The following is a 12,629-nucleotide window of genomic DNA, read 5'->3' as shown; positions in this document are numbered from 1 at the left end:
GGGTGGACAATAGATGATAACAAGTAAGACTGGTTTCTGAGTTTCACAGCTGGGGTGGACAATGTTAAGCATCAGGCTTTCAAATGAATTAAAAGTCTGTCTTGGTCTTTCATTAATTAATAGACTGGTGTGAAAAATTGCTGCCACACCGCCCCCTCAACCTGTGCTTCGAGATTTCTGGTAGTTAGAATGACTCGGGGGTGTTGATTCATTTAAATTAACATAATCATCCTGCTGCAATCAGGTTTCTGTAAGGCAGAGTAAATCAATTTGTTGATCAATTATTAAGTCATGTACTAACAGAGACTTGGAGGAGAGAGACCTAATATTTAATAATCCACATTTCACTGTTTTACTCTTTGGTTCAGATGTGGATACTGTATTGTTCTTTCTTTGTAATTGTTTATGTTTAAGTTGTTTGTTGCTGGTTTTTAGTTTGTTTTTTTTCTTTTTGGAAGCAGACACAGTCTTTATGAAGATGGGTTTTTGGGGGGGTAGCAGGAGGAGAGAAGCTGCAGAGAGGCGTGTAAGACTGCAACTCTGCTTCCTGGTCCCAACTCTGGATAGTCATATTTTGAGGGGTTTAATAAATTTGTCCATATTTCTAGAAATGAGAGCTGCTCCATCCAAAGTGGGATGGATGCCGTCTCTCCTAACAAGACCAGGTTTCCTCCAGAAGGTTTGCCAATTATCTATGAAGCCCACATCGTTTCTGGGACACCACTCAGACAGCCAGCAATTTAAGGAGAACATGCGGCTAAATATGTCACTCCTGGTCTGATTGGGGAGGGGACCAGAGAAAACTACAGAGTCCGACATTGTTTTGGCAAAGTTGCACACCGATTCAATATTGATTTTAGTGACCTCCGATTGGCGTAACCGGGTGTCATTACTGCCGACGTGAATTATGATTTTACTGAATTTACGTTTACCCTTAGCCAGCAGTTTTAAATTTCCTTCAATGTCGCCTGCTCTGGCCCCTGGAAGACAATTGACTATGGTTGCCGGTGTCTCTAGCTTCACATGTCTGAGAACAGAATCACCAATTACCAGAGTTTGACCCCCAGCGGGTGTGTCGCAGAGTGGGGAAAAACGGTTAGACACATGAACGGGTTGGTGGTGTACCTGGGGCTTCTGTTTAGGACTATGCTTCCTCCTCACCGTCACCCAGCCGCCCTCTTTCCCCAGCTGCTTGGGATCTGCTGGGGAACAGCTAGCGGGGCCTACGCTATCTTCGGCTGCACCAGCTACAGGGGCCTGGCTAGCTAAGGGTGAATGAAGGGTGCGATGCCGAGTCTCCAATTCAGTAATCCTGGCCTCCAGAGCTGCAAATATGCTACATTTGTTACAGATATCATTACTGCTAAAGGAGGCCGAGGAGTAACTAAACATCTGACACAATGAAAGAAAGTGCAGGAGGGACAGGTGAAGTAGCCATGGTGCTAACGAGTCGGCTACGAGCTAAGCTAAGCTAGCAAAACAGTACAGAGACAGTGAGTGAAAACTTTGGCTATAAATTAGGTAGTGAGTACACAGAAAGTGTGCTTCGGATGAAGCACGTGAAGATTATACTCTGAAAAAAGAATGTATTTAAAAGTTGTTAATTAAACTGCTAAGCAAATAAGCTACTCAGAAACACCACTGTGTTTGAGCAGGAACAGGAAGTGATACTCTACTACAGAGCGAGCGAACACCAAGTGACAGGGTAGGTAGCAGTAGGTTGTTTTCCTGACACCATGTCAGGGCTCTCACCTCTGCTCTGTAAGCAGACTCGTCTCCATCTGAAATGCAACGAATGATGGTAGTGTCACCTGCCCATCCAAAACCTTTATTTTGGTTTCCTTTTGAGGGTTTTTAACCAGTCAAAGGTGGACTTACTGATGTGTTTCAGATCATTGTCCTTTTGTATAACCCAAGTACCCAACTTCATGAGTTCATGTTCAGTTCATGTCCACTTCAGGACATGAACTGATTGCCGGCCATTCTCCTTCAGGATTTTCTGGTAGAGAGCAGAAGTCATGGTTCCATCAATTACAGAAAGGTGTCATGAAGCAAAGCAGTTCCAGACCATCACATAACACCACCATGTGTGACTGTTGCTATATGTTCTTTTTATGAAATGTTGTGTTAGTTTGATAAAAGATGTAACGGGATTCAAAGCTTCCAAAATGTTCATCTTTTGTCTTGTCAGTCAACAGAATATTTTCCCAAAAGTCTTCAGGATCATTAAGATGTTTTTTGGCACATATGAGAGGAGCCCTTGTGTTCTTTTTGGTCAATGGTAGTTTTTTCCTTGGACCTCTCCCATGGATGCCATTTTTGCCCAGACTTTTTCTTATTGTTGAATAATGAACTCTGATCTTAACTGAGACAAGTGAGGTCTGCAGTTATTTAGATGCTGTTCTGGCTGTTCTCTTGTGACCTCCTTGATGAGTCGGCAGTGCGCTCTTAGAGTAATTTTGGTAGGCAGGCTGCTCCTGGGAAGGTTCAGCACTGTTTTAAGTCTTCTCCATTTGTGGATAATGACTCTCTGCAGTGCCAAAGCGATGGAAATGTCTTTGTAACCCTTCCCAGATGGATAGATGTCAATGACTTTGTTTCTCATATTGTTTTTGTAGATTGTGAAGCTCTTTGGCTTTTTGAGATCTTTTAGCCTTCTTCACTTTGTCAGACAGGTTCTCTTTAAGTGATTTCTTCATTCAGCAGGTCTGTAATAATCAGGTATGGGTGTGGCCAGTGAAACTGAACTCAGCTTTACAAAAACTGTTAATTGATGATTTAACAAGAGGGGGCAGTTACTATTTCACACTGGACCGGGTAGGTATGGATAGCTTATTTCCCTTAGTAAATTTTGTATTTACTCATATTATCTTTGTGTAATATGAAAACGTGTTTGATGATCTGAAACATGTGAGTGTGATAAATATGCAAAAAAATTAAATAAAAAAAACTAAGAAATTAGGAAGGGGGCAAATACTTTTTCACACCACTGCATGTGTTTTATGATCCAGGTGGGAGAGGGCAATATGCTGAGCTAATGCTATTGCATCATCTGTGGATCTTTCTGGCCTGTAGGTAAACTGAAACTGGTCGAGCAGGCATTGAAGATGTGATGTGAACTTTGACTATATGCTCAAAGCACTTCATAACAATGGGCGTAAGTGCTCTTGGGTGACAGTCACTGAGTCAGCTCACATTAGGTTTCTTCAGGACGGTGGTCCTCTTGAAGCATGAGGGGACTATAAACAAGAGAAAAGTCATCACTTTACCCAGCTGACTTATCTAATTATAGGCTAATCTCAAACCTTACTTTTACATTCTTTAAAGAGTACCAGAATGCTGAATCTGTTCATCTGGACATACTATTTTTAGTGATTTTTAGAAATGTTTCATCCCCAACTGGTGAATTCTTCAGTCTCAGCCTACTGCAGGTTTCCCCAACCTTATAAACAGTACATTTACATAATGACAGAAACTAGCATCAACAATGGGCTGTGAGGTCAGTTCCATGATCATTAGTATCCAATTTGTCATGACCATTGATCAGTGGCCATGAGAACTGATGAGGCCAGGGTGTATGTTTAAGAACAATTGTTTGGATGATCAATTTGGTCACCTATAACATCTCAACATTTCTGTCTTCTGTCCACAACCCATTTATATGCAGCTCCAAACACCACATCCAGAACCCTTTGGATTTTGTTGAGAAGGTGAGAGATCATATATGGCAGGCATCTTTGCACAGACTGGATCTAGGGTCCTGCCTGGTGTGGTAAACACCAGCCTCTACTGGTCTTGCACTTGGAGCCCTGATTAGTGCTTCATCCTACAAGGGTTTGTCCTTCCATGATGCTTCCTGCTCCACCTCCTCCTCCTGAGGTTTCAGCTGCTTGAACTATTTACTAAGCACCTAATCACTTGTGTTTATCTTCCTGATGCACTGATGATTAGGGATGGGTATCGTTTAGGTTTTATCCGATACCAGTACCAAACCGGTACTTTTGAAACGGTGCCGGCGCTTAAACGGTGCTTGAACCGGTGCTTAAAGAATGGAGAACACACACTTTGTCCAAAAACCTCTCATGTTTAGCTGTTTTTTTGTAAAAAGATAAGAATGTTAGCCGTTTCTGCAGCTATAGGGGATTTATGGCATTACTCTTGGCTGGAAGCAGTGCTTAAACAATGGAAAAAAACACAAACTTTATCCAAAAACCTCTCATGTTTAGCTGTTTCCCTCTTTTTCTTTGGTCATTTTAGCCTTTGGCCAGGGTGAAGGGAGTATCTGCCATCAAACAAGAAGACAGCCGCATGTAAATATGACGGTGTTTGCTAGTTCACCTTACGTGCATTAATTTTATAACGTGGTTAGCGTACTCAACGTAAATTACACACGAACAACAACAAGGCAACGAGTGTTGCCCAGCCATGACAGATGGTGTCATAAAGCAGCTGATTTCATGCAGGATAGGACCCAAACGCAAACTCACTAGGGTGAAATGTGAACTTAAAATACAGCTTTATTACTGAGCACAAAAAAGTCATACAAAACCGAAACTGGGAAAAATAACATGAACTATAATGGGAGCCCTAAATACATGAGGAAGGACACAGGGACACACACATAGTAAGGAGGGAGGAAGCAACACAGGACTGAGGGAGACACTGACCTAAATACACAGAAGGATAAGAAGGAAGTGAGAACACACAAGGAACACAGTAACACGAATAACCATAACGAGACAGGGGGAGCAAAACTGAACAGAATGAACATGGAAACACAGGACCTTCACAATAAAATAGGAAAACTGCTCTTGACGAAGGCGGTCGCACTTTTCTCCTCTCCTCTATTATAATATATAATAATACATATAATATATATAATATAAAGGATTCCTAGAGCAAAATATGAAAAAAGAAATGCTTAAAAAATTAACCATCACACAGTCAAGAGTTAATAAAGCATAACTACAGTATATATTAAGTGCTAGATTAAGTAGTTTAGTCATCTCAGTATCACTGAAAGTGGAGTTTTAAATTTAACAGAGTTTCAAGGATTTATCTATGGTCATGTTTTGAAACACTATTTTTAATAAAAACTACAACAATGGGTACCTTCCAACTGTCAGCCAGTCAGAATACAGAACTTTGTTATGTAACACACAATCTTTTTAAAAAAAAAAACCGTAATTATAAGGACCTTCTGCCTGCCAGCCAATCAGAACACAGAATTGTTTTATGTAACACACACTATCTGACAAAAACCGTAATTATAGGGACCTTCCGGCTGTTAGCCAATCAGAAGCCTTAAAAAATACACGTTGTGTGAATATTCATGACCAGGTGCAGTACCCAAACCGGTCTACAGGGGAGCTGTGTTGATACACAGATTATACACAAAAGTTGGGTAATTGTGAATAGTAAGGACTTTTTTTCAATTTCGCTGAAATTTTGAATTTAGGCTTTTGACACCTATTTAAGCACCCTCACATCGAGTTTTCATTCCATGAATTGTGAGGACATCGGCCCTGTCCTCATAATTCCAAATGTCCGGACAGTGTGGCGTGTATTCTTGTGAAATGTCCTCATAAACCACCTTTGCGCACACACACACACACACACACACACACACACACACACACACACACACACACACAAAATAAAATAATAATAAAAAATTCACTTCTGCCTGCCTGTATTCACATACAGTAGCTAACCCTAGCCAGTTGGCAGGAACATGCTCTGGAGAGCCAGTTCCTTGTAAGAGTCTTAATCTAGAGGAGAGGGGGGTAAGAGGGTCTGTGGTGACCTGAGTGACTCCTGATTTTTTATAGAGGATGGACATGATAACAGGAACATCTGTGCAATATAATGCAATCCAGTAAAGCAATAGCACAAAGGGCGGCCTCCATATTGACCACAGAGTTAAATAAACACATCTCTTACACAATTCTGACAAAAATGAACGTTATAGTTCTTGCAGATGTGGTATGGGATCTCATCATTTTTTACAGGTGTTGTTGTTGTTGTGCCCAGCCCCCCACCTACCACTGCCTTCTAGAGATTACTATTCCTGTATAATCTTGTGTATTCAGTTTTAAGATTTCCTTCCATCAGTGAGCCAGAGATTGGACCTAAAGACAACAAATATGACAGTCTAACAATTTCAACTGAGCCTAATCTTTTAAAACCAATTGAGACCTCAAAATCCTTGTGCCCCTAAAATGCTCCATCCCCATGTTTTGATCTAAGCACAGTGTTGTTGGAGTAACTGTTTTTTTATTGTCTTGTTTTTGACTGCCACAATTGCACCCCCCCTCCCCCATTTTTATACGTTTCTTACAGGATGCTCTTTTCTGTGCAACTGACTAGTTAGAGTGAGCGCAGTCTCAACTGTGAAATATATTATGTTAGTTGAGACTCTTTGACCAGTTGGGGTAAGAGTTTCTTTCCTCTGGCCTCATAAAATTATTCTGAATGGGATTATGTCCAAAATGCCTTCAGTAAGGAAAAATAGATAAAAGAAAACTATCTTCCCTTATTGCACTCAGTATGACTGACTTAGCTTTAAGTTACTTTTATTATATTTATAGAGTTTCTGGTTTGGCAAAATATTAAAATATCAGCATTTAAAGAGATTTATCAGTTTTTGCAGACCATATTTGTAGACTAGCTTTTTTTTTATTAACTATTTTTTATGATAAAGGAACTATTCAAGCTATAGTTTCATAGTATCTATGTGATCAAATAAAACATATGTAAATACACATTTGAATAGTTTTCAACCCCTTAAAACCAATCACAAGACCCCTCTGGGTCACATTTGACAGTTACATGTGGTCAGAATTAATCCCAGGTTTAGTATTTGAACTGTTACCGAGCACCACTCACAAACACACATACCTTTCTAAGCACACAATCAGAACATCAAGTTCTGCGTCCGAATGTTATCCAAATTTGTTGTGCCCGATTAGCCTTTGTATCCAGGTCATGTCGGGATTTCCCGAAAGAGGAAAATAAATCACAAGAGGAGTGCAGGCTGTCTTCATAACCTGCTGGAGACAATTATGTGCAGTCGCTGGCAGATAATTAAGTTGATAACAGATGTATCTCCTCATTGCAGGACGATACACAATAGATATCATGCTCATAAACTAAGTTTGTTTAAGGTTTTTTTTCATGGCTACTTAGAAAAAGTATCTTATTGGTTTATTAATTTAAGTGTGATACAGTACTGTGCAAAACCTTTGAGCTTCCTCTTATTTTCCTATATTTTGCTTCCAAGGTGCGAATCTTTTAAGCCGTCTTGAGCAATAGTTCTCCAGGCTTTCTGAAGCTCTTTCACAGTTTTTCTTTGGACATTGGCTGCTTTTGCACTAATTTTCAGTCCAGTCCTTGTAGTTGATCATTTGAATAAGAATGACTTTTTGTTTTTTTTATTCATTAGCCATAAGCTATGTATCATACATACATAAAAAGACACCTAACTAGAGATATGAACCAATATTGTGCCTGCAGATAACAGACAGCTGAGCAAAGAAATGCCAATCACATCTTTAGGCACTTTGTAAATAGTAACTTGACATAAAACACAGTGATTGCTAAAGAGAGAGTAGCGGAAAACTTGGCATATCTTGGTATGGTGTACAGTGTGTCCTTAAAAAAAATTGAGGACGCTAGACAAATGGAGGAAGAAATGCAGGTCTAAAACGCTATCTACAGCAATGAACAGAATCTAAAAGTCATGTCATTAAAAAATAGGAAGAAACTGAACAGAGACCTGACACACCTGAGAGATGCCTCTGTCCCTTCAGGTTATCCATGTTTTGTTCACTGAAGCCTTAGAAGAAATGTTCTCAGTGAAAGGTTGGCTGATAAGAAGCCATTCTCAAGGAACTAAAACATGGAAATAAGGGTGAGGTATGCCGAATTACAGAAGAACTGGACTGTACTGAAAATCAGTGGCAACAGATCTTAATGGAGTGACGAATCCAAATTTGATTTTTTTTTTTCGCATTTCCGCAAGTGGTGTTTGGATATTGTCAAAGGTGAGGGTGTTATGAACACAGAGAAGTCCTATCAGGTTTTGATCCACCATGCAACATCATCTGGAAATAATCAGAACCTTTTTTTTCCAGCATGACAATGATCACAAACACACTGCCAATGCAGTAACGCATTCCTTTATCAGTCATGGATTGGCCTACACAGAGCTTGGACCTCAACATTACTAAAGCAGTGTGGGATCATTCTGACAGAGACAGAAAACAGTAACAGAGGCAGCCAACATCCAAAGAAGAGCTTTGAAGATCTGCTCATTGAAGTGACAAGAAAGCTTGTCTATGAGAGGCTGCGCTGGTTATTGAGGTTGAAGATTACCTTTAAGTTTGGTAAAATTGCGCAAACTCTGTTTCTGACTCATGTAGTGTAGTACTCTATGTATATTTGCACATATTTCCATAAATCACAGCAACTATTTCCCTAGCAACATATTAGACAATAAGGTGTGGCACAAGACTTTTGCACATTGCTGTGTATGATCACAGCTAGTTACCCACAAAGAGGTTGATGCTTAAAGAAGGGTTAAGCTCAGAGTCTAACACTTATTCTTAGCAATCGTTACCTCAACTAGAGGTTTAAACTTCTTATCAGTCCTAAGCATTATTAGCTATGCACCGCCTTATTGTGGCTGAATGGCAGTTTGGAAAAGGGTTTGTTTAATACCCCAAATTAAAATGACTGCAAATTATTTAGCTGAATTAATTTGGAGTGAGACTTGAAAGCTATGCCAAAAACTCCAAAGGTAAGTGTTTTAAAGTGCAATGATATTTTTATGAATGATATCCTTGTTTGTTTTAAAATGTCATTGGGATTTTCCATTGTCTGCATAGGGAAATAGCTGGTGGTCACTTAGGTATGACTATGAAAGTGCCTTTCTTTGACCTTTTAGAGCAAAAACAGTTCAAAAGTAAACAGAGTCTTTAATGTTCCCTTCCTCCCTGCTTTTTATCAAGACCTTGTGACATTTTTCTTTGTGAGGGTATGTGTGTTTTTGTACTTTTCCTTTTTTCCTGAGTGTGTTTTCACGAAAGAAGACAAATGGCAAGTGCAAGGAGGGCTGCATTTGAAGCTGACAGAAACAGTGGTTGACTGAAGCACACGCCAGTCTCTTTGTGTGTGTTTATATGTGAACACAAATGTGCACTTCACTATTTCATTTTGTCTGTGCATATGGCCATGGGTGTGTGTATTTGTTCATGAGAATGTATATATGCATGTCTTTATAAGTATGTGCATATGTGTGCCTAAGTGTTTTTGTGCGAGACCCAGCAGTCACAATATTGGGTCTGGAAAAGCATACCATGTTAGATAAATTGACCATGGCAGAATTATGACAGCTGTTTACACTAGGAGCCCTATGAGCATTTTAGCACACCTTTTTTTTTTGCCTTGAGTGCTCTAGCTGGCAGATGGGAAGCTTTTTCCTTCCAGTGTAGTGGAAAGCCTGAAAACGTCATCCACTGAAGGACTGACCTTGACGCTGAACCCAACCCTCACCCCTTGAACATTATTCCGTGAAAATACCAAGTTAATGAACGCACACTGCAGTGTGCATCTAATTAGAAACAGGTCAAAGTTAGCAGGTCTGTACAATTACCATTAGCCAGCCACTTATTAGAGGCTCAGGTAGCCTAATCGATGGGCAACAAAGGCACCCAAGTTGACAAGTGAGCTGAGGCCAAGATGTGATCATCAGCTTTCACACCATAATAAAGGCAGCAGAGAAAAATATGAAGGGCATTTACAGGAATTTGAAGGACTCATCGTAATGGCAACTGTAAAGAATACTTCATATCTATATGAGCTGGGTCTTCAGGTCACGGATCGAGTGTCTCTTTGTGGGTAGATATAATTACATAAAAGCTCATGATGTTGGCAATTGTAGAAATTACAAGAGTGCAGTGCAGGTCTATCCCCACCTGTGAACACATACGGTAGATTTCCACAGGCTGAAATGGACCTTGTAAGGCGTTTCCCCGTGGTTTTGGAATATTTGCACACTTGGGACTGTATGGATATATGCTCAGAGTCATGAAACGCATTAATAAACACATGCAGTATGCACAGATGTGGACTTGTGTGCCTGCACACATGTACCTCAACAAGTGCTAAACAAACAAACAGTTAGCATTCAGAGATCCCCTAAGAAGTGAAAACACATTACAATGCTTAAGCTGGCATACACAGTCCAAGTAAAACAGGAAAAAGGTGTTTTGGTGCCTCTGCAAAAACATGACTTTAGCAGAAAAGTAGTCTTTTCTGGCTAACCCACTGGCAAGGGACATTTACATGAACTACTTTAAGTGTGCTCAGTGTTCATGAAAAGCCTATAGTGAGAGATTTCCATTGGTTCTCTCTTAGCTAAACAAGCACTTCAACCCAATATTCAGGTCTTAGATTGGAAAAAAAATCTATTAATGTATTTGCTCACTAACCTTGCTTACATTTCCTGTTTCCCCTTTATAAACGACACTTTTACACATATTTCATAAAATATTCAAAAGGTACTGATAATATAGTGAATATATTGAAAGTAATTCTGAAATATTATCACAGGAAAAACTGATAATGAAACTGACGTACTGCGTTATAGTTATTCTACAAGCCCACTTCTGCATAGCTCCTAGCTCTTCCTCAGGAAATGACGAACTTTTAGTTAATGTGTTCACTTTCTTTTTGTTTAACTCCTGCAAAAAAAGGTATTAACATATTGACTGATTTTTCATTCTTTTTTCAGGCCTTTACGACAAATGCTTTTATGCCTCCAGTGACCGAGGCTGGCTGCTTGGCATCCAGGCGGATAGTGAATACGGCGATCGTGATCCCCGCTTCTTCTTCTCCCTTAAAACTGACCGTGCCCACAAAGTGACCTCAATGCGCTCCAACGTTCGTTATATACCAAACCAATGGGCACATATTGCAATCACCTATGATGGCGTGTACATGAAGCTCTTCGTCAATGGAGCCCAGGTCGCCGTTAGTCGAGAGCAATCCGGCGATGTCTTCAGCCATTTGACCCAAAAGTGCAAAGTGCTGATGATTGGGGGCAATGCACTCAATCATAATTACAGGGGGGCAGTGGAAAGGGTGAGTCTATGGAGGGAGGCTCGAGGGCAGAGGCATATCATCAGGGATATGCAAGGCCAAGAGGACCCCCAAGATCTACCTAAGCTGATAATTCGTGAAACATTTGAGCACCCAGGTCGTAAGTGGCTGACTGTAAAAGATGGTAGTTTTCCTCAGCCTGAGCACAGAGGAGGTGCGAGGTCAGGGTTTGTGAATGGTGGTGGAAATGGAAACGCTGAGGGATTCCTGGACACAAGCTTGGAACCTCCAACTTGTGGTCAAACTGTCTGTGACAACGTTGAGGTCATTCGAAACTACAACCAACTTTGGACCTTCCGCCGACCAAAGAAAGTTCGATATCGTGTTGTAAATATTTGGGATGATGCAAGAACAAGGCCAACCGTGTCAGACCACCAGATCATTCTGCAGCATCAGCAGCTTAATGACGCCTTCAGCCCCTATAACATAACCTGGGAGCTTAGCATTCACAACGTGACCAACTCTTCTCTGCGCAACCGCCTGATCTTAGCTAACTGTGACATCAGCAAAATTGGCGATGATCAGTGTGACCTAGAATGCAACCATCCGCTAACAGGATTTGATGCAGGCGACTGCATGTCTAGATATCGAAACCGCTGCCCTGAACACAAGCAGGGTAATGGTATATGTGACCCTGAGTGTAACTGGGAAAACTTCTTCTATGATCTTGGCGACTGCTGCAACCCCAATGTGACAGACGTGACCAAGACATGCTTCAACCGTTCCTCTCCACACAAGTAAGAATACTTTCTTGACATTTCGTATGATACAGTGTTTTCTTTGGTATTTTTTTTAATGAATATATTTTACTGTAATCCTCCAAAAAGCATTTACTGATTTTATAGTTCTTTTTTTTTCTTTTTTTACTCTGACATGATTGAGTAATTTCGGTAAACCAACTCTGCACTATTGCCTCGAATGCCAAGAGTAAATCAAACAGCCAATCTTTCCATACATGTGTCCCTGTAGAAAGCTTTTCTTTATGTCTACTCCTACTGTTTCCTGACCATTTGGGCTAAGGCTGAGTGTAACTCAACTCCCAGCCTGTGTGGCCCAGGAAATCCTCAGGGGGCAGCAAGTCCAATCTAGCCTTGGACTGGTTCAATCAGTGTTCCACACTTAAGCAGGGTAAAACAAACGCAACCGGATGACTTTCCTGGTAGCAAACGCACAGGCCAGACCACTCATTCTTGTATCCAGTTTTCACCAACTCTCCCCACCTTTTTCTACTCTGTGTCTCCTATACCCAGTGGTCTTCATTGAACTGGCTTGATTATAGAAGGAGAGTTTGGAAAGAGTGACATTCTAAACACAGCCTGAGGGCAATTAGGAGTCAAAAGGAAGGTCCAGTATATTTTCTTTCTGTATAGCAAAGGAATTCACTTCAATGAAATACCACTCTTGTGAGTCCCAATGAGACAGGTATGAGTGCCTAAACATCTTCTCGTAAAGAATTATCCGTAAAA

The 12,629-nt window shown here is 40.6% G+C and overlaps 1 protein-coding gene across 2 annotated transcripts in view; it reads left to right on the top strand.

Annotated features, from left to right (window-relative positions):
* The window catches only part of pappaa (pregnancy-associated plasma protein A, pappalysin 1a), a 129,166-nt gene that overhangs the window by 28,683 nt on the left and 87,854 nt on the right, over positions 1-12,629 (top strand). For both annotated transcript variants that reach the window (XM_085168610.1, XM_085168611.1), the window contains exon 2: positions 10,796-11,900. In XM_085168610.1, the coding sequence (XP_085024736.1) occupies positions 10,796-11,900 (1,105 nt within the window). The remainder of the gene's footprint in view (positions 1-10,795; positions 11,901-12,629) is intronic.

Source organism: Neolamprologus multifasciatus, chromosome 7, assembly GCF_963576455.1.
Source record: "Neolamprologus multifasciatus chromosome 7, fNeoMul1.2, whole genome shotgun sequence".
NCBI classification, from domain to species: Eukaryota; Metazoa; Chordata; class Actinopteri; order Cichliformes; family Cichlidae; genus Neolamprologus; species Neolamprologus multifasciatus.
This window is presented reverse-complemented; position numbering and strand designations above follow the sequence as displayed.